This window comes from Heptranchias perlo, chromosome 1 (genome assembly GCF_035084215.1).
Source record: "Heptranchias perlo isolate sHepPer1 chromosome 1, sHepPer1.hap1, whole genome shotgun sequence".
Classification (NCBI taxonomy): Eukaryota; Metazoa; Chordata; class Chondrichthyes; order Hexanchiformes; family Hexanchidae; genus Heptranchias; species Heptranchias perlo.
The window spans coordinates 172591310-172618028 of record NC_090325.1 but is presented as its reverse complement, the minus strand read 5'-3'; the positions used below and the strand labels follow the sequence as shown (position 1 = coordinate 172618028).

At 40.9% G+C, this 26719-nt stretch overlaps 1 protein-coding gene across 2 annotated transcripts in view; it reads left to right on the top strand.

The window, feature by feature from the left end:
- The first annotated feature begins 767 nt into the window (after window positions 1-767).
- Window positions 768-26719, top strand: part of LOC137327911 (interleukin-15-like) — a 43661-nt gene continuing 17709 nt past the window's right edge. For both annotated transcript variants that reach the window (XM_067993844.1, XM_067993834.1), the window contains exons 1-2: window positions 768-1176; window positions 19039-19148. In XM_067993844.1, the coding sequence (XP_067849945.1) occupies window positions 1102-1176; window positions 19039-19148 (185 nt within the window). In that variant the 5' untranslated portion in view covers window positions 768-1101. The remainder of the gene's footprint in view (window positions 1177-19038; window positions 19149-26719) is intronic.

The following is a 26719-nucleotide window of genomic DNA, read 5'->3' as shown; positions in this document are numbered from 1 at the left end:
TTTTTTAAAAAAAAAGTACCACATATCTAACTATTAAAGTTTTTAATTAAGGAGTTGTACTTTTTCAGAGCGACTTGCAGCAAGACAGATCACGTAATAGCAACAATCTTCTCCCCAGTTCTAGTCCCACCTGTTCATCTATGATGTGGAGATGCCGGTGATGGACTGGGGTTGACAATTGTAAACAATTTTACAACACCAAGTTATAGTGAACACCTGACGAAGGAGGAAGCCTCCGAAAGCTTGTGAATTTAAAATAAAATTGCTGGACTATAACTTGGTGTTGTAAAATTGTTTACAATTGTTCATCTATAACAGCTCCCGGTTCTGACCAAAGGCCAATGACCTGAAACGTTAACCTTACTTTCTCCAATGTAAGGAATCTTACAAAATTGTTGGACTATAACCTGGTGTTGTAAGATTCCTTACATTTGTCCACCCCAGTCCATCACCGGCATCTCCACATCATTACTTTCTCCAGTGATGCTGCCTGATCGGCTGAGTGTTTCCGCCATTTGTTGTCTTTTTTTAAAAAATCACACAATAACAAAGTTGGCAATGCATCCCTGACAAATGAGATTCAGTAGGTCGGTAAATTGCAAACAAAAAAGGGCCAGGGAACAAGCGGCTTAGATAGGGTCACCAGTCAGACAAGGAACTAGAGGAAACGGGTCGACGCAGAGTTGCCTCTGTGCGCGATATCTCTTCGTGACATTACGGGCTGCCTTAACTTTCATTTCATTTTTTACTTTCTCTTTCGCAAGTGTGACTTAGGGCAGAGTAACTGAAGCAAATGTTTAACAGCAGAGCACTAACCATAACCCTGTGAGCTTGGGCCATTTGTCGGCTGTCCTCTCCCCGCGGTAGAGTCGCAGTCTGGTGCTGATTTATTGAGTTGCACATTGTGTGTGTGTGTGTGTGCATGTGGAGCTTTCCCTCCGTCCAGAAGATTTATTCGGAGAGAGAGAGAGAGAGCGCGAAAGACGTTGCGAAGATTAGAAGGAGTTTGCTGGGGTCCACAAGTTAGCAGATCACCGGGACCATGAGAACTGCTCTGCGGCCACTGCACTCACTAGCGTGAAGTGGGAGTAAAGCGGGCGGATGAACCCTCTATTCCGCATTCTCGCTCTAACTCTCAGCAGGCTGTCGCTTATGCAGTTCGCTCTATTCATTCAGGTAATTCTTTTTTATTATTATAAATGTCTTTTCATTCTGAAGCCCGGATCCTGCTCTCAGTTCCACTCTTTTTTTTGGCTTTACTTCAAATTACGAGGCGGCAATTTTTTTTAACAATTATTGTGTTAATCGATTAACCTGAATAATATATTATCCGGGTTATTATTTCCCCACCCTGTGTAAGCAGGCGCGCTGAGGCGACGTCTTGTTTTTTGGAAAAACCTGTTGGCACTTGAAGCAGAGAGAGAGGGACCAGGCGACCGGGTCAGTTATTGTCAGTTGTGATTATAGATGGGGAGGCGCCAAAAAGTGCAAACTCAGTACTTTATATTATGGCAAATCTTAAAGTAAACTCCAGAAGTCAGTCAGGTTTGAATGTATATTTACCAACTCCGTATTAGCAGTGACACGTGTTCTTTTTGTATTAATTCCCTAATTAGAGGAAGGATTCATCATAGACAGTTACGGCACAAAGGAGGCCATTCGACCCATTGTGTCCGTGCTGGAAGAAAAAGAGCGATCCAGCTTCATCCCTCTTTCCAACACTTGGTCCGTAGCCCTGTAGGTTACGGCAGTTCAAGTCCTCATCCAAGTACTTTTTAAATGAGTTGAGGGTTTCTGTCTTTACCACCCTTTCAAGCAAGGAGTTCCAGACCCCCACCACCCTCTGGGTGCAAAAAAATTCGCCTCGGCTCCCTTTTTTGTTTATTCGTTCATGGGTTGTCGGTGTCACTGGCGAGGCCGGCATTTATTGCCATCACTAATTGCCCTTGAGAAGGTGGTGGTGAGCCGCCGCCTTGAACCGCTGCAGTTTGTGTGTTGACGGTTCTTCCACAGTGCTGTTAGGTAGGGAGTTCCAGGATTTTGACCTAGCGACGATGAAGGAATGGCGATATATTTCCAAGTCGGGATGGTGTGTGACTTGGAGGGGAACGTGCAGGTGGTGGTGTTCCCATGTGCCTGCTGCCCTTGTCCTTCTAGGTGATAGAGGTCACAAGTTTGGGAGTTGCTGTCGAAGAAGCCTTGGCAAGTTGCTGCAGTGCATCCTGTGGATGGTACACACTGCAGCCACGGTGCGGCAGTGGTGAAGGGAGTGAATGTTTAGGGTGGTGGATGGGGTGGTAATCAAGCGGGCTGTTTTGTCCTGGATGGTGTCGAGCTTCTTGAGTGTTGTTGGAGCTGCACTCATCCAGGCAAGTGGAGAGTATTCCATCACACTCCTGACTTGTGCCTTGTAGATGGTGGAAAGGCTTTGGGGAGTCAGGAGGTGAGTCACTATCCGTGGAATACCCAGCCTCTGACCTGCTCTTGTAGCCACAGTATTTGTGGCTGGTCCAGCTAAGTTTCTGATCAATGGTGGTGACCCCCAGGATGTTGATAGTGGGGGATTCGACGATGGTAATGCCATTGAATGTCAAGGGCAGGTGGTTAGACTCTCTCTTGTTGGAGATGGTCATTGCCTGGCACTTGTCTGGCACAAATGTTACTTGCCACTTATCAGCCGAAGCCTGGATGTTGTCCAGGTCTTGCTGCATGTGGACTCGGACTGCTTCATTATCTGAGGGGTTGTGAATGGAATTGAACACTGTGCAATCATCAGCGAACATCCCCATTTCTGACCTTATGGAGGGAAGGTCATTGATGAAGCAGCTGAAGATGGTTGGGCCAAGGACACTGCCCTCAGGAACTCCTGCACCAATGTCCTGGGGCTGAGATGATTGCCCTCCAACAACCACTACCATCTTCCTTTGTGCTAGGTACGACTCCAGCCACTGGGGAGTTTTCCCCCTGATTCCCGTTGACTTCAATTTTACTAGGGCTCCTTGGTGTCACACTTGGTCAAATGCTGCCTTGAAGTCAAGGGCAGTCACTCACCTCACCTCTGGAATTCAGCTCTTTTGTCCATGTTTGGACCAAGGCTTTAATGAGATCCGGAGCTGAGTGGTCCTGGTGGAACCCAAACTGAGCATCAGTGAGGGGGTTATTGGTGAGTAAGTGCCGCTTGATAGCACTGTCGACGACACCTTCCATCACTTTGCTGATAATTGAGTTTGGTTTATAAATACTGATGATTTGTTTGCATGAATTTTCACAAGTTACATGCTGCCAGTATGGTCGCTGCTTAACAAAACCTTCCAGTTCTCCCCCTAGTACACTACAGACTTTCAGTAACTCCTTACTGCTGAACATAAGTGTGATTTTTGGAACAAAGTTATTAATATCAGGATGGTGAAACCTGTTTAATGTGAGCAAGCGGATAGAGGTTATATGAATTCATTAACAGAGTAGAAAATAAACTACACATCACGGACCAGATATTAAGGTTGCACCAGCTGACAAGTGATTTGTTTGCTAAGCATCATAGAAATGGAAAAAAAAATGGTTACTGTAAAATCTATACATAAGTTGCACAGTAATGTGTACCGCTGCTTTTAAGCACGAGGGTGCTTTCTTGTACTAGGGAATTACACAGCTCTGTGTGAGACATTATGGGTACTCTGGTTTGAATTTACAGGTGAATATATTTAGAAACAATTTTAGCACAGGCATTTGCCTGTTGCTTGAGATACTGACTTTATACAGCCCTAGTTTTTCTGCGTTTTATATTTTCAGTCATTATCTAGTACCTCTTTTGATTATTTTATCTCTGACAATGCTCTGTATGACTAATTGGTTGATAGTTGGCTGGCTTATCCCTTTCCTCTTTTTTTTGAACAGAGATGTAACATGCCATTGTAGTCCTTTGGCACAGCTTCTATCTCGAATGAATTTTTGTAAAATCACGCTTAGTCCCTCCCATACTTCCTTACTAATCCCCCTGCCCCCCCTCCAAATAAATATTCTGGGGTGAAAACTAACTGACCCTGGATACTTCTCAGTTTTTAGCATCCTCAGTCTCTTAAGAACTGTGTCCTTATTGATGTATATATTTATTGGTTGCCATTCTGCTTTTTCATCTCCAAGCCTTTGAAGACTTCCTTCATGCTTCTCATTAAGCAACTCTGCCATTTACTTCGCTACCATCATTTTGCATGCTCGTTTTAAAGTGGCTGCACACACTCCTTGATGATTTTGTTTCTTCTAATGTGATCATTTCCCTATATACTGGCTGCAAGTTTTTTTTCTTGTATGCCCTCTTAGCTCCCCTTATCTCTCTTTGTTTCTACTTGCAGGTTATTGTATTTCTAATGAATCTTTTGTGTCTCTAGCTTTAGCTTTATCATATATGGTTTTAGCCTTTATGTTCAGTCTAATCTAACTGTTCATCCATGAACTACAACCCTGGATGCAGTTTTGTTTTTCCTCATTAGAATGTTCCTAGTCTGCGAGCTGTGTCAATCTCACACTTAAGTATTTCCAACAGTTGCTGCACCATTTTACCAGTTAACTATTCCCTTCAATTTATCCAGGCTCAGCCCTCTTTCATTCCTCTGTAGTTTGCAGTACTCCAATTAATCAACTTTGTTTTTGACTTTATCTTTCTCTATTTTAACTTTAATACTAATTATATTATGATTGTTCGTGCCTAATGTTTCTCCTACCTTCATGCAGTTTGTTACCCAGAACCAAGTTCAGTATTGCATCCATCCTTATAGGGCGTGTAATGTACAACTCAAAAATAGTCTTGAATGTATTCTATATATTCCCTCCCTCTCTCAATTTATCTTTGGATAGTTAAAGTCTCCCATTACTGCCTTTATTATTTCTACGAATCTTTCTGAACTGTTGACAGATTTCTTCTTCAACTTCATTGAAAGGCAGAAAATAGGAGCAGGAGTAGGCCATTCAGCCCTTCGCACCTGCTCTGCCATTCAATATGATCATGGCTGATCCTCTATATCTCAATACCATATTCCCGCTTTCTCCCCATACCCCTTGATGCCTTTTGTGCCTAGAAATCTATCCCTCTCGCCTTAAGAAAGGTGTGAGAGAGAGAAATCAGGAAATTATAGACCTGTTAGTCTAACATCTGTTGTGGGGAAGTTATTGGAATCTATAATTAAGGACAAAGAGACATTGGTAGATTAAGTGAGCAAAACTGTGGCAGATGGATTTCAACACAGGTAAGTGTGAGGTCATCCATTTTGGACCAAAAAAGGATCGATTGGAGTAATTTTTAAATAGTAAAAAGCTAGGAACAGTGGAGGTCCAAAGAGATTTAGGGGTCAATGTACACAGATCACTGAAATGTAGTGGTCAGGTACAAAAAAAATCAAGAAGGCTAATGGAATGTTAGACTTTATAACTAGAGGGCCAGAATATAAAGGGGAGGAAGTTTTGCTACAATTAAAACCAAATTGATTGGACCAAATCTGGAGTACTATGTACACTTCTGGGCACTGCACCTTAGAAAGGATATATTGGCCTTGGAAGGGGTGCATTGCAAATTCGCTGGAATGTTACCAGGGCCCCAAGGATTAAATTACGAAGAGAGATTACAAAAACTATGCTTGTATTCCCTGAAATGTAAGAGGTTAAAAGGTGAATTGATTGAGGTTTTTAGAATTTTGAAAGGAATTGATAGGGTAGATAGAAAGAAACTTTTTCCACTGGTGGGGAAGTCTAGGACAAGGGGACATAACCTTAAAATCAGAGCCAGACCATTCAGGAGAGAAGGTAGGACACACTTCACTCAAAGGGTGGTAGAAGTGTGGAACACTCACCCACAAAAAGCAGTAGCTGCTAACTCAATTAATAATTTGAAATCTGAGATTGATAGATTTTTGCTAGCCAAGGGTATTGAGGGATATGGAACCAAGGTGGGTGGATGGAGTTAGGATACAGATCAGTCATGATCTCATTGAATGGCGAAATAGGCTAAAGGAGCTGAATGACCTATGTTCCCATGTTCTTTCAAACAATCTGGCAGTCTGTAAAGGACACCCATTCTTGTTGTATGCCCCTTTTTATTCCTTAGTTCAGCCCACGGAGAGGGTCACAACCGCAAAAGTTTCGGACTTTGCATTCCCAGTGGGAAGCCTGTACTTTTACGCGCCGACGTTAAACCTGGAAATAAAGCTGGGTTGTGGTCGCGAACCAAAAAATAACTCTTTTCAACTCCCACCCGTTCTTGGGGTTTAAAACACCCCCTTTATCTATTATTATTTGCATAAGTCAGTTGTGTCCCCCAAGATGTTGGTTATCCAATTAATCCTTTCCACAAGGACATTGGTGCTATTTTGGTTCAGTTACATCGAGTCTACAGCACAGAAACAGGCCATTGAGCCCAACTGGTCTATGCCAGCGTTTATGCTCCACACTAGCCTCCTCCACCCCACCCCCCCGCACTTTCTCCTCCCTCCCTACTTTATCTAACCCTATCAGCATACCCTTCTATTCCTTTTTCCCTCATGTGCTTATCCAGTTTCCCCTTAAATGCATCTATGCTATTTGCCTCAACTACTCCTTGTGGTAGTGCATTCTACATTCTTACCACTTTTTGGGTAAAGAAGTTTCTCCTTAATTCCCTATTGGATTCATTAGTGACTATTTTATATTTATGACCTCTAGTTTTGGACTCCCCCACAAATGGAAACATTTTCTCTACGTCTACCCTATCAAACCCTTTCATTATCTTAAAGACCTCTATCAGGTCACCTCTCAGCCTTCTCTTTTTTAGAGAGAAGAGCCCAAGCCTGATCAGCCTTTTCTGATAAGTATATCCTCTCAGTTCTGGTATCATCCTTGTGAATCTTTTTTGCACCCTCTCCAATGCATCCATATCCTTTCTACAATATGGAGACCAGAACTATGCACAGTACTCTAAGTGTGGTCTAACCAAGGTTCTATTCAAGTTTAATATAACTTCTCTGCTTTTCAATTCTATCCCTCTAGAAATGCACCCCAGTGCTTGATTTGCCTTTTTTATGGCCTTAATAACCTGCGTCGCAACTTTTAATGATTTGTGTTTCTGTACCCCTAGCTCCCTTTGCTCCTCTTTCCCATTTAGACTCTTATTATCCAAGTAATATATATTTTTTTTATTCGTTCATGAAATGTGGGCGTTGCTGGCAAAGCCAGCATTAATTGCCCATCCCTAATTGCCCTTGAGAAGGTGGTGGTGAGCCGCCGCCTTCAACTGCTGCAGTCCGTGTGGTGAAGGTTCTCCCACAGTGCTGTTACGTAGCGACTTCCAGGATTTTGACCCAGCGACAATGAAGGAACGGCGATATATTTCCAAGTCGGGATGGTGTGTGACTTGGAGGGAAACGTGCAGGTGGTGTTGTTCCCATGTACCTGCTGTCCTTGTCCTTCTAGGTGGAAGGGGTCGCGGATTTGGGAGATGCTGCTGAAGAAGCCTTGGTGAGTTGCTGAAGTGCACCCTGTGGATGGTACACACTGCAGCCACGGTGCGCCGGTGGTGGATGGAATGCCAGTCAAGCGGGTTGTCTTGTCTTGGATGGTGTCAAGCTTCTTTTGAGTGTTGTTGGAGCTGCACTCATCCAAGCAAGTGGAGAGTATTCCATCACACTCTTGACTTGTGCCTTGTAGATGGTGGAAAGGCTTTGGGGAGTCAGGAGGTGAGTCACTCGCTAGAGAATACCCAGCCTCTGACCTGCTCTTGTAGCAACAGTATTTATGTGGCTGGTCCAGTTAAGTTTCTGGTCAATGGTGACCCCTCAGGATGTTTATAGTGGGGGATTCGGCGATGGTAATGCCATTGAATGTCAAGGGGAAGTGGTTAGACTCTCTCTTGTTGGAGATGGGGGTCGTTGCCTGGCTCATGTCTGACGGAAATGTTACTTGCCACTTATCAGCCCAAGCCTGGATGTTGTCCAGGTCTTGCTGCATGCGGGCACAGACTGCTTCATTATCTGAGGGGTTGCGAATGGAATTGAACACTGCAATCATCAGCGAATATCCCCATTTCTGACTTTATGATGGAGGGAAGGTCATTGATGAAACAGCTCAAGATGGTTGGGCCTACGACACTGCCCTGAGGAACTCCTGCAGCAGTGTCCTGGGGCTGAGATGATTGGCCTCCAGCAACCACCACCATCTTCCTTTGTGCTAGGTATGACTCCAGCCACTGGAGAGTTTTCCCCCTGATTCCCATTGACTTCAATTTTACTAGGGCTCCTTGGTGCCACATTCGGTCAAATGCTGCCTTGACGTCATGGGCAGTCACATTCACCTCACCTCTGGAATTCAGCTTTTTCAGAATTCAGATTTAATTTTTACCTTAAATTGATTGTTAAGCAGTTTGGGTTTGTTGATTTCGATGTGCGTTGAAATCAAAATGGGTTTGCATACAAAAAATGCAATGTCTCGGTAAATGATTCCCATACAGTGGTAATTTCCAACCAGCCATAGGAAATGTGAATTCTAATCCCAACCCAGAGAAACTTAAGTCTGCAGTAAAATAAATTTATAGTGACCAACCGCATCTCGTAAGTAGATATTTTTTTAAAAATAGAGACTTGAACTCTCTATCTATCACAGTCAATTGTAAACAATTTTACAACGCCAAGTTATAGTCCAGCAATTTTATTTTAAATTCACAAGCTTTCGGAGGCTTCCTTCTTCCTCAGGTGAACGTTGTTGGAAATGAAATCCTCGAAAAAAAAAATTTCATTTTTTTTTCGAGGATTTCATTTCCAACAACGTTCACCTGAGGAAGGAGGAAGCCTCCGAAAGCTTGTGAATTTAAAATAAAATTGCTGGACTATAACTTGGTGTTGTAAAATTGTTTACAATTGTCAACCCCAGTCCATCAACGGCATCTCCACATTATCACAGTCAAGTTGGCTAAAATTGAAAGGTAGTAAACTCGAAGTACAAGAAGTCCAGTCACTAGAGAGTAACAATTAACAAAGCAAATAGAATTATGAACTATATAGCCAAAACAGCAGCATACAAGTTAGAGGGTGCGCTGCTAAAGCTGTAGACTGTTCCAGTCAGACTGCACCTTGAGTATTGTCCAGCAATGGTCACCGTGACATAAGGGTGACATTCAAGCCCTTGATTTGGTGCAGGAAAAAGCACTAGTTCTTCAACAATTTTTCTACAAGATTTTCTTTTAGAAATTGAAAAGCCTAGATTGAGGTGCCCATATTTTATTACGACTGATTACAGGAGCATATTGATGAATAATACTAGAGAGAAAATCATTAATGTGAAAATAACATGAAAGCAAGGGTGGAGGAGATTTGAGGTAAGCTGCACCTAAAAGCCTTGCATTGATGGTAGTTAATTATTTTAAAGGTGACTGCATTCCAGCCTGAGGAAAAAAATGAAGCAATACATATATTGTAATCTTAGCAGGAGGAATGACCAGAATCCTTTAGCCTCTGGGTAAAGAAATTAGGAATAACATCAAGGAATGGGGGGGTGGATTAGACCAGAAGTGGCACTCATCAGAAATAATGTGACCACAGAATTGTGACTTAAATACTTAAAAATCTTTCCATATCTTAGTTTTGAAGCATTTTTTAGGGGGACATGGTCAAAGCTGAAGAGTCATGATTATTTTTAGTTTACTTTGATGCAAATTTAGAATCTAAAATGGAACCAGAAAAGTCACACTTTTACTTAAATGTGAGCGGTGATTAATTGAATAATGTTGATCGGTTCATATGCATGAGAAAGTTAGGGTTCATCCCTTATATCACCTCTCATTAGGACTACTACTTGTGTGGAGGATAATGGGTTTATTTTGAATGTTATTTAAAAACAGTGGCAGTAAGACATGTTCTTACCTGTGCCATCTAGATTTATTTGTCTCGCTTTAAGCCAATCATGGGATATTGGTCATATAAATACTTCACATACATAAGGAAAAAAAATGAAGTCTTTTGATTTAAGAATTTCTTGTGCTTTGGCCATGTACAATAAATTTGTGGGTTATGATTAACTGTCTTTGTAAAGGTGGCACATACTGGTAATTTTCAAAATTCAACCTGGCACTGTTCACTGTCACGCTTGTATAAGTGAAGTTCTTCAAACAATAATTGGACATTTTGGTTTGGTAACCATACACCATAATCTTTGTGCAAAATATGCAAGAGAAATAGATGAACCTTCAAGAAATGACCACATGAAATAGGAAAGGGGGATTGGTGTGGGTATTTTTTGGTGGGGCGAGAAACCACGATATTTTCACTGTAAAGTTTCTGCTGTGTCTGGTAGGGGCAGTTTGCCAATATCCAAAGCAGGAACATTTTTATATGGTTTATCTTTATACTGGTATCTGTTGTTGATCGAATTAAAATGTTGTTTTTGAAATGAAAGCATTGTGGCAATGCATCAGATTATGTTGAAATTATCCTGTACTGCTAACTTGTTTTTCTCCAATTTTATGCAAACTTGACTGTGGAGCAAAAGAAATAATTATCAGCTGTTAACTTTTCGTCCGTTAGCCTCCTTCTCCTGAAGGTAGTGATTCATGCGTGCTGCATTAGGTTTTTATGAGAGCAAGCAGCCATCAGATACTTTGCCTAAGATTCTGGCAGAAGTACCTGCACCAGGCAAGGGCCATTCTATCATTCTCACAGCTGATGGTGGAAGAAGGACAGAGCCCTTCCTGGTACATTTTCAACACTGCACTGCATTGTCTGTCTGCCTGCTGTAGGTGGTTGGACCTTGGCAACATTCAATCACAGAGAGGATTCTGCACTGGACTCCATACACCCATCAGAACAGACCATTACAAATTCCGGAGTATTGGATATCAAAATCCCATTGACCCTAACGGCTAACTGTTTTGTAACAGTTTTGGCATGTTCGGATTTGTAGCTCTGAAATCTGATTTGTATCTCTCAAATCTATCTTCAGTAAGTTATCTGTAGTCATCTTTTTGCTTGATTTAATGATATTTCTTTCATGAAAATGTCACACCTTGCATATACTTGTATAACAATTTCCTTTGGCATAGTTTCCAGTAGCTACATTCAACAGTGTATGATTTTAAATTTGAAGCCACTAAAATTGATCATCACTTCATGTAATCATACCATTTGTAACAACCAAATTTACTTTAGTCAACCCTTTAAAGGATATAATTCAGCTATGCAAATATGTCCGAGAAACTAACTTTTTCCACGTGAAACTCTTCATACATGCACTTTCGTGTGTAGGATGATATACTATTGCTGCTAATTTTGTCTTCAGGATTTGAATATGCTATGTGGTCTGCTACATGACCAGGGAAGATAAACCCTTTTTTATCTTAGTCATATTGCCTGCTCGTCCTTCTTGCTGATACAACTTTGGTACTGTCTACATTATGTTGTCAATACCAACTAAAAGGATGAATTATAGGATTAAACTCTATTCTATGATTCCTGTATGTTTCTAGTAGGGGACTGTTAAAAGCTGATTTGGAGCAAGAACTCTTCTGCAGTATTTTTTTTACCGTCCCTACTCCAAGAGTGCTGAGGTCACTTGCAGTGTGATTTCTCTGGCAACCCAAGCTGAGATCAGCTGACTTAATGAGGGCTCAAGCCTGGAACCTTACTGTTCTATATGGCTGAGTACCACCTCAGATGGTTAATTTTCCCATTGAGCCATTTGAGAGAGAATAAGTGACAGTTCATTCTTTATTGCAGCCTTAGCAGAATGTTGAAATTGGGGGTGGGGGGGTGGGCAGGGGGATGGACAGGATTGCATGGAGCACTTAAACCGGGAGTACCTTGTGTAAGTCCTGAAGCAGACCAATTAAATGAATATTATCTATGTACCATATATGCATAAGAAATTTGGATTACTATGTTGGAGATTTTCCAAATAATGTGTATACTGCATGAAGGGACTTACCCTTCCTCATACATCTCACCAAGAATGAGATATTAAGCGGAGCAGTTTTATATTTTTTAAACTTATTTTCTGTTTGGCTTTAAGATTAAAATAAATAATGTGGGTAAATACATAAGTGCTTTACCTCCGGGATCTAAATCAGGATTCAGCCCTCGGATTCTTGGAATGAACACTACTACTACTCCAACTGTTTAATTCTTGTGAAATGAATTGGGCAGCCTCAACACAGCCCTTGGTAGGAACAAGTGCACAGGATAAAACCAATTGTACAAAATTAACTGATACTCTGACGTGGAAGCCACTGGTGTGGGCATGGTGTGAAGTGGAAAAGGAGTTGACTTTCCTGACCCTGAGGCACATTGTTTGAATAAAGAAAAATTTGCTCTGCACCTGACCTGTGCTATATCTATACCTGACCCTAGGATTGATAGTGGATGCCAAAAATCGGAAAATATTCCATTCCTCAGCACGATGATGGGCACAAAAATCAGTGGAAAAAATCCACATAGTTGCAAATAGAAAAAAGTCCTATCACTGCCATAGCCTAAGGTCTTGCAAGGAACAATATAAGCTCTGCAAAAGCACTAGAACCCCATACATTTTGCCGTTTCAATATACTCCTCATGCTCACGTTCTCCTAAGTTAGTCCGTGTAACTGTCATAACTTCATGCCTGGGTTGACTATTAAAGCAGGAAATAAGCGTATTTTTAAAAAGTGTACTGCATCTGAAGACAATCAGATTTGGAAGATATATGCTGTGATTAATTGACTATGTTGTGGGAGAGCAGTGTGTAACAGTTGTTCAACAGAAAACAAAGATGTTGCTAGATGTTTATCAAGGTACTGCTGGTTCGCTTGTGCCTTGTTAATGCTTAAACCACAAATCTGTAATCTGGGCTTCACATTGGAACTTTGTGGCTTTTAGTCCATGGAGCTGTCGTGTCTTTTTTTAAATAATGTGGACAACTCCACAAACTGGCAAATTGAGGGTGTGCCAGCTATTTTCTCCCCCTTCTGATTTTCTTTATTTTGCATTGTGCTCCTCCTTTACTCCTCCCCTTCCCCCCCCCCCCCCGCCCCATACCCCCTCTCTCTCTGATGCTGGCATATTGAAATCTTAAAATACAAATATGTAAGATGAAGGTAAAAAACACACCACCCAGCAAGCAGTGCCAAAATTATAGGTAAGGTTGGGGAATTGAAATGGGAGTCAGTTTGCTAGTTTACATTGTTAGAAGTCTGCTTGTATCTAAATGGTCCCAGGTAAGATTATGGGCATGAGCTACTGTGCTGGGTTGGGGCGTCAGTGTCCTCTGCCACCATGCTGATTGGAGACTGAGAACTTGTTAAGCAAGTTTCTCTTTTTAAATGAAACTGCTGAAATATTACAGAAAAAATCTCTGTCGCTGACAAAAGGATTCTTAAAATTGGAAGATTTTCTTTTAAAACTCTGTATTGAATTATGTAAAGTTTGCATCAGTGGGCCATAATTCATTAGAGATCACTCAGTGCATGCAGATACATGTGGTGAGATTCTTATACAGTTGTGTACATTTGAGTAGTACCATGCACAAATAGTCAGGGTTGCTTAAGACTTTTTAGTTTTGTAGTGTATCTCCCATGGAGTTGCTTACTATGAGATGCAGGATATGATGAAAGCTGAGTATATCTTAGGCATAGAAACAAAGTGAAATCAGACATGGCGCAAAGACCTGAGATTTAATAAATAAATTGTAAGAACTGTGCTCAGAAACGGTGATGTTACATGTAAGATGGGCCAAATGGCATCCTCCTGTGTTGTATCATTCTATGATAAATTAGTCTTTGGCATATTTGAGGCAATCAGAAAAACTTGAGCTACAGACAGATTTGATGTGTGACATGCACTATACTCAAAACTTTTAAAATATTAGTGGATCTCCTGTGGTGGTGCTCACAGTAAGTCGATGATGCACAGTTTTATAAGAACAGAAGTTTAATATGTAATACACAAGGTATTCTGCCTAGGTGGAACTATGCCCTGTTAAACTGACCAAATCTAAAGGGCAGTCGGGGATTAATTGTTGTTTGTTCAGGGAATTTGGCAAATTGTAAAGTGCTTTGGGAAATTTTGACTTTGGGTGATGTAAAACAGGCGATATCAGATCAGCAGATAAGTCAATGGAAATGAAAATCGAGAGAGATGTAAATCGGTGGCTGAATCGGTATTGCCCGTGTTACACTATCATCCAGTCAAAATTACCCCCCTTGTCTGTTTTGGCTGTGGGTCACAAGCACACAGCATTAAGTAATTGGCTTTGTTTCTTGCTTTTGCTCGCACCCCCCTCCCAAGATTGTCTTGCATCTGTAATGAAGTGTGACGTTTGTGTGCACTGATATGCATTTATAATATATTAATAATGGATCCCACTGTAGTGTTTGCAGTAAGTCAGAGGATGCACTGTTTTGTAAGGTCAGGAGCAATAAATATATTATGGAAAGTATAGATGTGTAAGCTACAAAGTCAAATTGCTGTTAAGGAAACACTGAATTCATACAGATAAAAATTAAGAAGCTTCAGACATTCAGGCTTGCATTTCTGGAGAATTTCTTTGTACTTTTCTTTGAAGTGTAACAAAGAAATTTGAATGTGATGGACAGGAAAAATGAACCAGATGTACCAAATGCTATTTATATTTTTTATATATATATTTTTTTTCACAGTAATGTAACTAGCATCCTTTTTAATATACTATAGTACACCTTAGCAAAAAGAAATGTTTGTGATTTGGTAGATGCCTTGTTAAACTGAACGTTTCTTTTCATTTATCACTTCCAGCTGCTCGCTGTTAAATATTTTGTCTATCATTTTCAATCCCAAGGTTGTGTTGATGTGAGTAAAAATCCCTTAAAATGAGGGGGGCAGCGGTGCAATGACAGGTGTATCTCCAAGAAATAAAGTGGCGGAATAAACTACAGATGCTGGAATTGTACAACAGATCTGACAGCATCGAAAAAGAGAAAAATTAAGTTAATGTTTCAAGCAGATATGGTAACCTGTTTTTTGTCCTCTTGCAGTTTGCTAATGAAAGCAAGTGTGCATCCAGCAATGCTTTGTGTACTCCACGCAGTTCAAATGTGTCTTAACAACAAGATTTGTCTTTACCGTGATTTGAACCCTTTTACAAAATGAAAAGAAAATTGAGAGATGAATATAGCATTCTGAGAAAAGCATCTAAATAACTGTTTTGAAGTTGTGTTGAACACACCGATTATTTCATGTTTCTTTGTGTGTACTCCCTTCCAACAGGAGGCCATGCATTGTTCTTCCACTCCCAATGAACAGTATATATCACACTAGTAATTTCATTATTGCCGTCAGAAATTATGAAAGTAAAAGACTTCAAGGACATGTCACACAGTGCATGCAGATACTGCTAGACCTGGAACTAGCAACTCCAATATTTTACACAAAATAGAGGTTCACTCCTAAAGTTGGAATTATTTTCCTTCCTCCTCTGCCTGAACAACGATATTGAGGAGGTTTTACCATCTTTTATTTTGTTCTGTTATGAGGATGTTTAGACATCAGGTTTAGCATTAATGACATGTCATGCAGCTGCCTTCCAGTTTGAGGACTGCCCTTGTTACTTGTCTCCAGCTGCATCCTGTTTTCTTAAGAAAAGGTGCATCTTAGAGTTTCTGTTTTAGTACTTCATGAGAATAGTACCGAAAACTCTGCAAAACAGTCCGACTACAGCCTAGCTAAAGTATTGTACAATCTCAAGATTAACTCCTTGCTTTTGTGTTCTGTGCCTTTTAGATGTAAAACCAAGAATTCCATTTGTCTCTCCTATGGCCTTATCTACTTGCACTGCCACCTTTAATGACCCATGTATCTGCACACCAAGGTCCCTCTGTTCCATTTGAAATCTTATCACTTAAGGTAGACTTTGTACCCTATTCTTACTTTCAAAACACATTGCTTCTCAGTTTTCTAAATTGAACTGTACTTGACAGTTATCCGCCCATATCTATGTTCCCCTTTGCTTTTTGCCCTCCAACAATCTCTCCATCCATGTGACCACATTCCCTTTAATTCCAAATGCCACCATCTTTGTCATAAGTTTCTTGTATGGTGCCTTTATCAACTGTTTTTTTTGAAAATCCATTTAAGCCGCATCCACTGCATTTCTTTTCTTTGTTATTTTGTCAAAGAACTCAATGTGGTTGGTCAAGTACAATCTGCATTTTAGAAATCTGTGCTGATTGGCCCTGATTAACTCATGATTCTCAAAGTGCTTAGTAATTTTATCCCATAATACCTACTCTATATTACCAACAACTGAAGTAAGGCTAACTGGTTTAGAATTTCCTGGCTTATTCCAGTCACCTTGGCCACAATCCAATCCTCTTGCACAATTTTTCTTTCCACACAATTTTGGAAAATTACAGTTGGAGCCTCCTCTACTTCTTCTCTAACTTCCCTAAGGATCTTTTGGAGACAGATTAGAAGGAAGCGGAGGAGAAATGTTTTCACCCAGAAGGTGGTAGGAGCCTGGAACTCACTGCCTGGATGGGTGGTAGAGGCAGAAACCCTCATCGCATTTAAAAGGTGCTTGGATGTGCATTTAAAGTGCCGTAACCTACAAGGCTACGGACCAAGAGCTGGAATGTGGGATTAGGCTGGATGGTTCTTTTTCGGCCGGCACAGTCACGATGGGCTGAATGGCCTCTTTCTGTGCCGTAAATTTCTATGATTCTAAAGTAATAAGAAGAATATAGCTACCAATTGATTCCTTAATTACTGTGTTTTGTGTTTTGAGTTTGGGGACATGTTAGCTTTTATTGGAAAATATCTATACTGAGTCTTTAGCTTATGATCACTGGGTAGTTTTGAGCACTACTAATACATTTACATTTTAGATGTTACCAGTGAATTGTATTTACAAAGTCATTTTGGACACATCCAATTAAAGTGTACTTTATCCAATAGTACATGCTATACATTTAGGTTTAGCTCACAGTTCCTGATACACACCACTATATTGCTAATACAAAATATTGAAATCTATACCTTGTACAATGACATTCAGGAGGTCTTAAGTTAAAATCTTTATTTGCCAACACTCTTCTGTTTTTTTTAAAATATAACTAGCGGACTTCTGTGGTGTTCGTGGCAACCCCTCAGATAATGAAGCAGTCCGTGCCTGCATGCAGCAAGACCTGGACAACATCCAGGCTTGGGCTGATAAATGGCAAGTAACATTTGCGTCAGACAAGTGCCAGGCAATGAACATCTCCAACAAGAGAGAGTCGAACCACCTCTCCTTGACATTCAACGGCATTACCATTGTTGAATCCCCCACCATCAAACATCCTGGGGATCACCATTGACCAGAAACTTAACTGGACCAGCCACATAAATACTGTGGCTACAAGAGCAGGTGAGAGGCTGGGTATTCTGCGGCGAGTGACTCACCGCCTGACTCCCCAAAGCTTTTCCACCATCTACAAGGCACAAGTCAGGAGTGTGATGGAATACTCTCCACTTGCCTGGATGAGTGCAGCTCCAACAACACTCAAGAAGCTTGACACCATCCAGGACAAAGCAGCCCGTTTGATTGGTACCCCATCCACCACCCTAAACATTCATTCCCTTCACCACCGGCGCACCGTGGCTGCAGTGTGCACCATCTACAGGATGCACTGCAACAACTCGCCACTGCTTCTTCGACAGCACCTCCCAAACCCGCGACCTCCAACACCTTGAAGAACAATGGCAGCAGGCACATGGGAACAACACCACCTGCACGTTCCCCTCCAAGTCATACACCATCCCGACTTGGAAATATATCGATGTTCCTTCATCGTTGCTGGGTCAAAATCCTGGAACTCCCTCCCTAACAGCACTGTGGGAGAACCTTCACCACACTGACTGCAGCGGTTCAAGAAGGCGGCTTATCACCACCTTCTCAAGGGCAATTGGGGATGGGCAATAAATGCTGGCCTTGCCAGCGACACCCACATCCCATGAACGAATAAAAAAAAAGTTGGAGAATATGCTGGGAGGGAGTTTTGATATGAAACGCACATCAGGCAGGCAGTGGGCAGAATGATCGCACCACCACCCAATGGCACTAGCGAGAGGCCTGAACCATATTCATGATTGGGTCTCATTTCAATTTGATCAGCCTGCTGCCAGCACTTAACGATGGATGCGGGCGGTGGGGGGGGGGTGGTGTTTTGGTGGAATCTCATAGTTCTTCTGTTGAGCAAAATTAGAAGTGAAACCGCAATGGGGGCGGCAATCCCGGGGGAGGGGGGCACTGATCTCCCAACAGCGGGTGGGGAAATCAGTGCTACTGCGGCTTCTGTGGTATTTTCAAAGTGGCCTTTTAGTTGTCTGTTTACGGACAACTGATTAGGCCACTCTACATCCAACAGCTCAAGACCAGGGGCAAAGAAACAGCAGTAAATGACTGCTTTTAAAAAAAAATAGTTTTGACACTTTGAAATGTGATGTGTGTCTTCTGAAGTGTGATAGGGGTGAGTGTATAATATGGAGTAAAGAATTCCTGAAATGTGCAGGAGTACATTTTTTAAAGGTTATCTCGTATTGGTGTGGCTAGCAGTCTCTAATGATGAGAGCAAACAGCGTTTAATTTTTAATTTCCATTGGCTGAAGGGATATTAGTTCTGATTGGGTTGCTGCCTCGTATTTGGATGAATTCAGAATTCGACATGGAAAATACTGGCCTATTAAATGCACAGGTTTTCATTTTGTGTATAGGTACATACTTCAATGTCAAATGTATTAACTGTTGAACATCTGATGCTGCAGAGCCATAATGTATGGATGATGCTGATGGGTTTGTGGGTTAGGATCAAAGTGGTTACATACAGTGCTCTTTATTAGGTCAGAAAGGTCAATGTTGCTTTTTCACTTAATACATCCACCCACATTTATTAAAAAAAACTTTTGAACAAGAACTTGCCCAAGTAGAAATTACTGGTAAATATTGTTTTATATTAAGTAAATGTTAAAGTGAGGAATTAAAGAAAAAAAATAAGTTTTTGCACAACTATTACTTTTTTACATGTATCATTTTATTTTTTCTCTGCAGAGAAGCCAAGTGAAGAGAGTTTGTTTCTACTGTTACCTCCATCTTAGTTTGGACTGCCATATTTTCACCTTCAGAAACACTGAGACTGGGATTTCCCTGCTCTTACTATGGTAACTTTTTTGTATTTATGGATACTGGTTTATCATAATTGAAATGTGCAATAATGCTATATAAAACAATATTAATAGAGTAGTAAAATGCCTTGTACTGTACAATCAAGACATTTGCTGTATATGTTCCAACTATTAATTCACGAACCTATCTCTGATCAAGAGGATAGCTGGTTACCTATTGCAATGTTGTTCTATGTGAGTGAGTTTCAACCTACCTTCCCTCTTTTAATATTGATACCCCAGTTGCAGCCAGTGACTTAAATGACTTTGCAGTAGAAAGCACACTGTGGAGAAAGCTTTTTTTTTAAACTGAAGGCTGGAGTAGTTTCAGATTTTTGATGTAACATAAAATTCTTTTTAAATCAAAGATGCATAACAGGACTTAATGATTTACTAAATAAACCACTGACTGATGTCGGACATACAGCTCGAAGGACGAGTGAGTTACACAGAACTGATTCGCTCGGTGGTTTATTCTTCTCCTAACCTCACAATCCTGTTCTTTTATTTGTTTGTACCACACACCAACTGTCTTTTTAGGATTTTATGTGTGACTGTGTTGCCCTATGTTTTTTTTTTATTGATTAAAACACAAAATCACTGAAGCCAGGTTCTTTACATTTAGTGTGTATTTTGACCCAAAGCTTGAATGTGTTGCTTTTTTTGATTTTAATAACCAGCCTTGTTTCTTCGATGTGAAAGAAATTGTTTGCTGCATTGTATAGGCTTGCGTGTTTGCCATAATGTAAAGTATTCATATTTTTCTGGATTCAACATTGTATCTTTGCCATCAGCTTTCTTTAATTGTGCATATGTGTATGAAGTGTTCTTGAGTTGGTCTGAAATTCCCATGTCAAAGGAGTTGACCAAAGTCAACCTCAGAGGGCAAAACCAGGAATTTGAAACGGCAGAACCTCTAAATTCTGATGATCAGACAAAAAGCTCAGTTTCGCTTCCTACTTGAGGGTACAATGCATCAATACAGAAAGATTTTTTTTCAAGGAGATGAAACCAACTGAGTTTGTTTTGTTAGAAACCAGAATTTGTGTATTGAATCTTGCATCAAATCTAAAGACATTCCTACAAAGAATAATTGATCCTTATGGATCTTTTATATACATAATATATTAAACATCTTGTGTATAGGACGCACTTCATGTAAGTATTGCACTTATTTCCTGTAATACTTTGCCTGCAATATCCCTATTGTAAAAGAAGCATATCCTCTGACTCACTGTGGGCAACACTACAGAATATATATATATATTTGACTTTGTCATTGTGACTAAAGATATTGGTTGCTTGGAGAGTTTAGTAGAATAGTATGTAACTGTTAAATCCAGCAAGTGGGATAATTGTTGGTCCCTTTAGTATATAGAATATAGAAAAAGGTGCATCCTCTGAATTTTAAAAGACAAGATCTGGCTACTAGAACTGCTGTTAGACTGTGGCGAGACTAGGCAGTTGTCTAAAAATGCTAAATTGTAATGGGGACCATGGCAGAAGACTGCTGAGTCCTCTATAGTACAGATTTACTAAACTACAGTGTAGTCAAATAACATTTATTCAGTTCATTGTGGTGGGAGAATGGCTGGTGTGTAGATTATAGAGTGATTAGAAAATATCAGACAAAATATCATTGCTACAATCTTACAGTAGCAATTTCCAAGAAATAAGAACATAAGAAATAGGAGCACGAGTTGGCCATACGGCCCCCAAGCCAGGTCCGCCATTCAATCAGATCATGGCTGATCTTCGACCTCAACTCCACTTTCTCGCCCACTCCCCATATCCCTTGATTCCCCTAGAATCCAAAAATCTATCCATCTTAGCCTTGAATAGATTCAACAATTCAGTATCCACAGCCCTCTGGGGTAGAGAATTCCAAAGATTCACAACCCTCTGTGTGAAGAAATTCCTCCTCATCTCAGTCTTGAATGGCCGACCCCTTATCCTGCGACTATGCCCCCTAGTTCTAGGGGAAGCAATCTCTTAGCATCTACTTTGTCAAGCCCCCTCATAATCTTTTATGTTTCATTGAGATTGCCTCGCATTCTTCTAAACTCCAGAGAGAATAGGCCCATTCTAATCAACCTCTCCTCATAGGACAACCCAGGAATTAATCTAGTGGACCTTTGTGGTACCGCCTCCAAGGCAAGTATATCCTTCCTTAGATAAGGAAACCAAAACTGTACGCAGTACTCCAGGTGAGGTCTCACCAAAGCCCTGTACAACTGTAATAAAACTTCCTTACTCTTGTACTCGAGCCCCTTGCAATAAAGGCCAACATGCCATTTGCTTTCCTAATTGCCTGCTGTACCTGCATACTAACTTTTTGTGTTTCTTGTACGAGGACATCCAAGTCTCTCAACACCAACATTTAATATTTTCTCACCATTTAAAAAATATTCTGTTTTTCTATTCTTCCTCACATTTCCCCACATTATACTCCATGTGCCACCTTCTTTGCCCACTCACTTAATCTGTCTATATCCCTTTGCAGACTCTTTATGTCCTCCTCACAGCTTACTTTTCCACCTAGCTTTGTATCATCAGCAAACTTGGATACATTACACTCTGTCCCTTCATCTAAGTCATTAATATAGATTGTAAATAGCTGAGGCCCAACCACTGATCCTTGCGGCACCCCACTAGTTACAGCCTGCCAACCCGTTTATCCCTACTCTCTGTTTTCTGTCCGTTAACCAATCCTCTATCCATTCAAATATATTACCCCCAACCGTTTATGTGGCACATTATCGAATGCCTTTTGAAAATCCAAATATACATCCACTGATTCCCCTTGATCTACCCTGCTAGTTACATCCTCAAAAAAAACTCGAAGAAATTTGTCAAACATGATTTCCCTTTCATAAAACCATGTTGACTCTGCCTAATCATATTATGATTTTCTAAGTTCCCTGTTACCACTTCCTTAATAATGGATTCCAGCATTTTCCCAATGACCGATATCAGGCTAACTGGCCTGTAGTTCCCTGTTTTCTCTCTCCCTCCCTTCTTGAATAGCGGGGTAACATTTGCTATCTTCCAGTTCACTGGGACTGTTCCAGAATCTAGAGAATTTTGGAAGATCATAACCAATGCATCCACTATCTCTGCAGTCACCTCTTTTAGAACCCTAGGATGTAGGCAATCGGGTCCAGGGGATTTGTCGGCTTTTAGTCCCATTAGTTTGTCCAGTACTTTTTCTCCAGTGATATTAATTGTTTTAAGTTCCTCACTGTCATTTATCCCTTGGTTCCCCATTATTTTTGGTATGCTTTTTGTGTCTTCTACTGTGAAGACAGATACAAAATATTTGTTTAACGCATCTACCATTTCCTGATTTCCCCATTTATAATTTCTCCTGTCTCAGCCTCTAAGGGACCAACATTTACTTTTGCTACACTCTTCCTTTTTACATATTTGAAGGAGCTCTTACAATCCGTTTTTGTAGACATAATGGTTATTCAGTCGTAAAACGTGGTACGAGGCTGAACAGTTTAAACGGCTACAATTGTTGCACATTCCCACGTATGCACTACGTGATATGTTTGTAAGTTTTCCAACACACGAATTAAGAGCAGGAGTAGGCCATTCGGCCCCTCGAGCCTGCTCTGCTATTTGATAAGATCATGGCTGATCTGATTGTGACCTCAACCCTACTTTCCTGTCTACCTACTATAACCTTTGACTCCCTTGTTAATCAAGAATCTATCTAACTCGGCCTTAAAAATATTCAATGACCCTGCCTCCACCGCTCTCTGGGGGAGTTCCACAGACTCGCGACCCTCTGAGAGAAAAAATTTCTCCTCATCTCCGTCTTAAATGGGAAACCCCTTATTTTTAAACTGTGGCCCCTAGTTCTAGTCTCTCCCACAAGGGGAAACATCCTCTCAGCATCTACCCCTTCTCGTCCCCTCAGGATCTCATATGTTTCAATAAGATCACCTCTCATTCTTCTAAACTCTAGTGTATACAGGCTCAACTTGTCCAACCTTTCCTCATAAGATAACCCCCTCATCCCAGGAATCAGTCGAGTGTTCCTTCTCTGAACTGCCTCCACAGCAATTATGTCCTTTCTTAAATAAGGGGAGCAAAACTGCACACAGTATTCTAGATGTGGTCTCACCAATGCCCTGTACAACTGGAGCAAACCATGTCTACTTTTATATTCCATTCCCCTTGCAATAAATGACAACATTCCATTTGCCTTCCTAATCACTTGCTGTACCTGCATACTAACTTTTTATGATTCATGTACTAGGACACCCAGATCCCTCTGTACCCCAGAGTTCTGCAATCTCTCTCCATTTAAATAATATACTGCTTTTCTATTCCTCCTGCCAAAGTGGACAAGTTCACATTTTCCCACATTATACTCCATCTGCCAATTTTTGCCCACTCACTTAACCTATATATATCCCTTTGCAGACTCCTTATGTCCTCTTCACAATTTACTTTCCTACCTACCTACCTTTGTGTCATCAGCAAATTTAGCGACCATATATTCAGTCCCTTCATCCAAGTCATTGATACAGATTGTAAATAGTTGAGGTCCAAGCACTGATCCCTGTGGCAGTCCACTCGTTACATCTTGCCAACCTGAAAATGATCCATTTATCTCTACTGTCTGTTTCCTGTTAGCTAACTAATCCTTTATCCATGCTAATATGTTACCCCCTACACCCTGAGCTCTTATTTTGTGTAGTAGCCTTTCATGTGGCACCTTGTCAAAAGCCTTCTGGAAATCTAAGTACACCACATCCACAGGATCCTCTTTATCCACGTTGCTTGTTACTTCCGCAAAGAACTCTAATAAATTAGTCAAACACGATTTCCCTTTCACAAAGCCGTTTTGGCTCTGCCTGATTGCATTGAGATTTTCTAAGTGCCCTGCTATAACCTCCTTAGCAATAGATTCTAGCATTTTTCCTATGACAGATGTTCAGCTAACTGGCCCATAGTTTCCTGCTTTCTGTCTCCCTCATTTCTTGAATAGAAGAGTTACATTCGCTATTTTCCAATCTGATGGGACCCTTCCAGAATCTACGGAATTTTGGAAAATTAATACCAATGCATCTACTATCTCTGCAGCCACTTCTTTTAAGATCCTAGGATGAAGTCCGTCAGGACCTGGGGACGTGTCAGCTTTTAATTCTAATATTTTTTTCAGAACCCTTTCCCTGGTGATGGTAAATGTTTTAAGTTTGTCCCTCCCTTTCACCTCTTGATTCACAATTATTTCTGGCATGTTATTTGTATCCTTTGCAGTGAAGACAGACGCAAAATATCTGTTCAATTCAAAACAAAAAGTACTGTCTTCAGAAATAATCCGCTGCAGATAAACCACTGGTGTTTAGTCCTAATGGGACTAAACACCAGTGGGAGGAACCCATCTGCAGAGTGGTTTAAAATTTGATTGTTTTTATGATAAGCAATTACTTTTTGCTTCTTTGTTTTAGGTTCTACTTACAGTGTGATCCAACGTAAACTGTTGCAATTAATGTCTCCTCTGTGGGCCGTAAGGATCCTAATTGAAATTGGTTTGGGCAGTCTACACCCATTTCCTTGTGGACATGAGTTGCAGCAAAAACTAATTTGACATTAATTGACTGTCTTATTCATAGAGGGCAAAAGGATAGCTGGTATAGAAAGTATCCCTAACTTCAGAGGAACATCCCCACTGCATCAGTGTGATAAACCATATTAGGACAGAGAAGGAGCATGATTGATCATAACACTGAGTAGGTAAAAAAGATTCTATTCTCCAACACTAACATCTTTCACTGAGCACAAAATTGACTAGGATTTACAGCACAGTCTTGAATTTATGAACTGACAGTGCATCCAATTGACCAATGTACATTAATAGAGCACATTATTGTACATAATAGTTACTGCAGTTCGCTATTTTTTCAGGTATTACCCTTTAATCGTGCACGTATATATCCTCATTTACCTTTATCTTTGAGGCATATGATACATTTACTCATTGTATAAAGTGCAGCGGAAACCCTGGTTATGCATGTAAACGCGGTTTCTGCCACATTTCCAGCAAAGTTACATTGTCAGACCAGGAGCAGCTCTGAGGAAATTCCAGGCCATGTATTTCTTCTCAAAGAGATGCTCAATCCATAGTGGTTGCCAGGAAAGTAACATTTTTTTATCAAAGGTCATAAAATTTCTAAGGGCTGTAGCCTAGATCCTGATTTTGAATCTTTTCACTTGAAGTGTTTAATGATTAAATGGTGCATGCTGTGCTTCAGGGGTACTCACTAACTATTGGTTAAGACTCAACATAAGGCAATTTCAACTGCTTATTTTTAACAATAGCAAATGTACCATATGCTATGTAAAAAGAAAATACCAACAGAAATCCAAAAGCATTCAATCATAAACTCAACCTATTATTAACACACTTGAGTACATTTAACTGCTTTCTCTGAACTAGATTGCTAGTATTTATTTTCACAAACTAGTTGCCCGAAGTTTGGTAGAAGACCAGATTCTGCATTTACCATGCACCTCCATCAAATGCCTAGAGGACAGACTGGAGAAGTGGCTCCACAGCACTGTATCTCCGCTAGGGTGCCCAGCAGTGACCAGCTCCATAGAATTCTATGCCACTTGGCAACCTTTTCAACCCTCAATCCCAGTCAATAACCTCAAACGGACAGTCAGGAATGGTTGGGCATTGGATTTTCCAGGCTCTGATGTCTCCTGTTTGGGATCAAGGGTAGAACAGGCAGCCCTCTGATGGGGAAACCCGTGGGGCCACTTACTCCTGGGAGATCGTAGCTGAGAGAGAGCTTTGTGGAGCCAAGTGCCCAGCAGGCCCTCTTGGTTGCACGGTTCGGAATAGAATACGTACATTACCGACATATAAAGTTGCATATAAAAAAAGACATCTTAAAAATTCATACTGTTTCTCTAGGTAGGCTTCTTTTGTGCAGCCTTTTCCACACCTTCAGCCCACAAGTTTGCGGGATGTACAGTGCTTTTGGTTTCTTTCACCTTTTATGCAGGTGTTTCAGTCATTGCTGAGCAAAATGTTAGAGAGTAAGTGACTGGCTAATAGAAACGTGTTTGCTCGCTTTTGATTGTTCATCTGCCACCTCAAGTCTCCATCATGCTTCAAAAAGGGCGGGTTGGGGGGTGGAAGGGGGAAGAGAGAAACAGACACACGCCTGCTTCCACTGGGATTCCAGCCTATGCAAAGTACCAACAAATTTGGTTTACGGTCTTCCCTATGTCAAGGGAGTGCGTCTGGGGAGTTCCTGGGCTACTTTGGGAATTCTGCTCAGTGTGTCTTTGTAAGACCTAATTGGAACTCTTGCCTGCTGAGTGGCAGTGTGCATTCTGTAGAGGCCCTTGGAAAGACCGCAGAAGGATTCCAAGTAGATTGATTGCCTTTATTTACAGCACTGAAGGCTCCCTTCACTGAAGATAATTATGCTACCAGATTTCTTCAGCCCTGTATTAGAGCCTTCTAACAGTAGATCAGGGTGGGTATCACTGATGTGTTCTTAAAGGCAAGAGTGACCAGCCCTGACCAAGTAAATGAC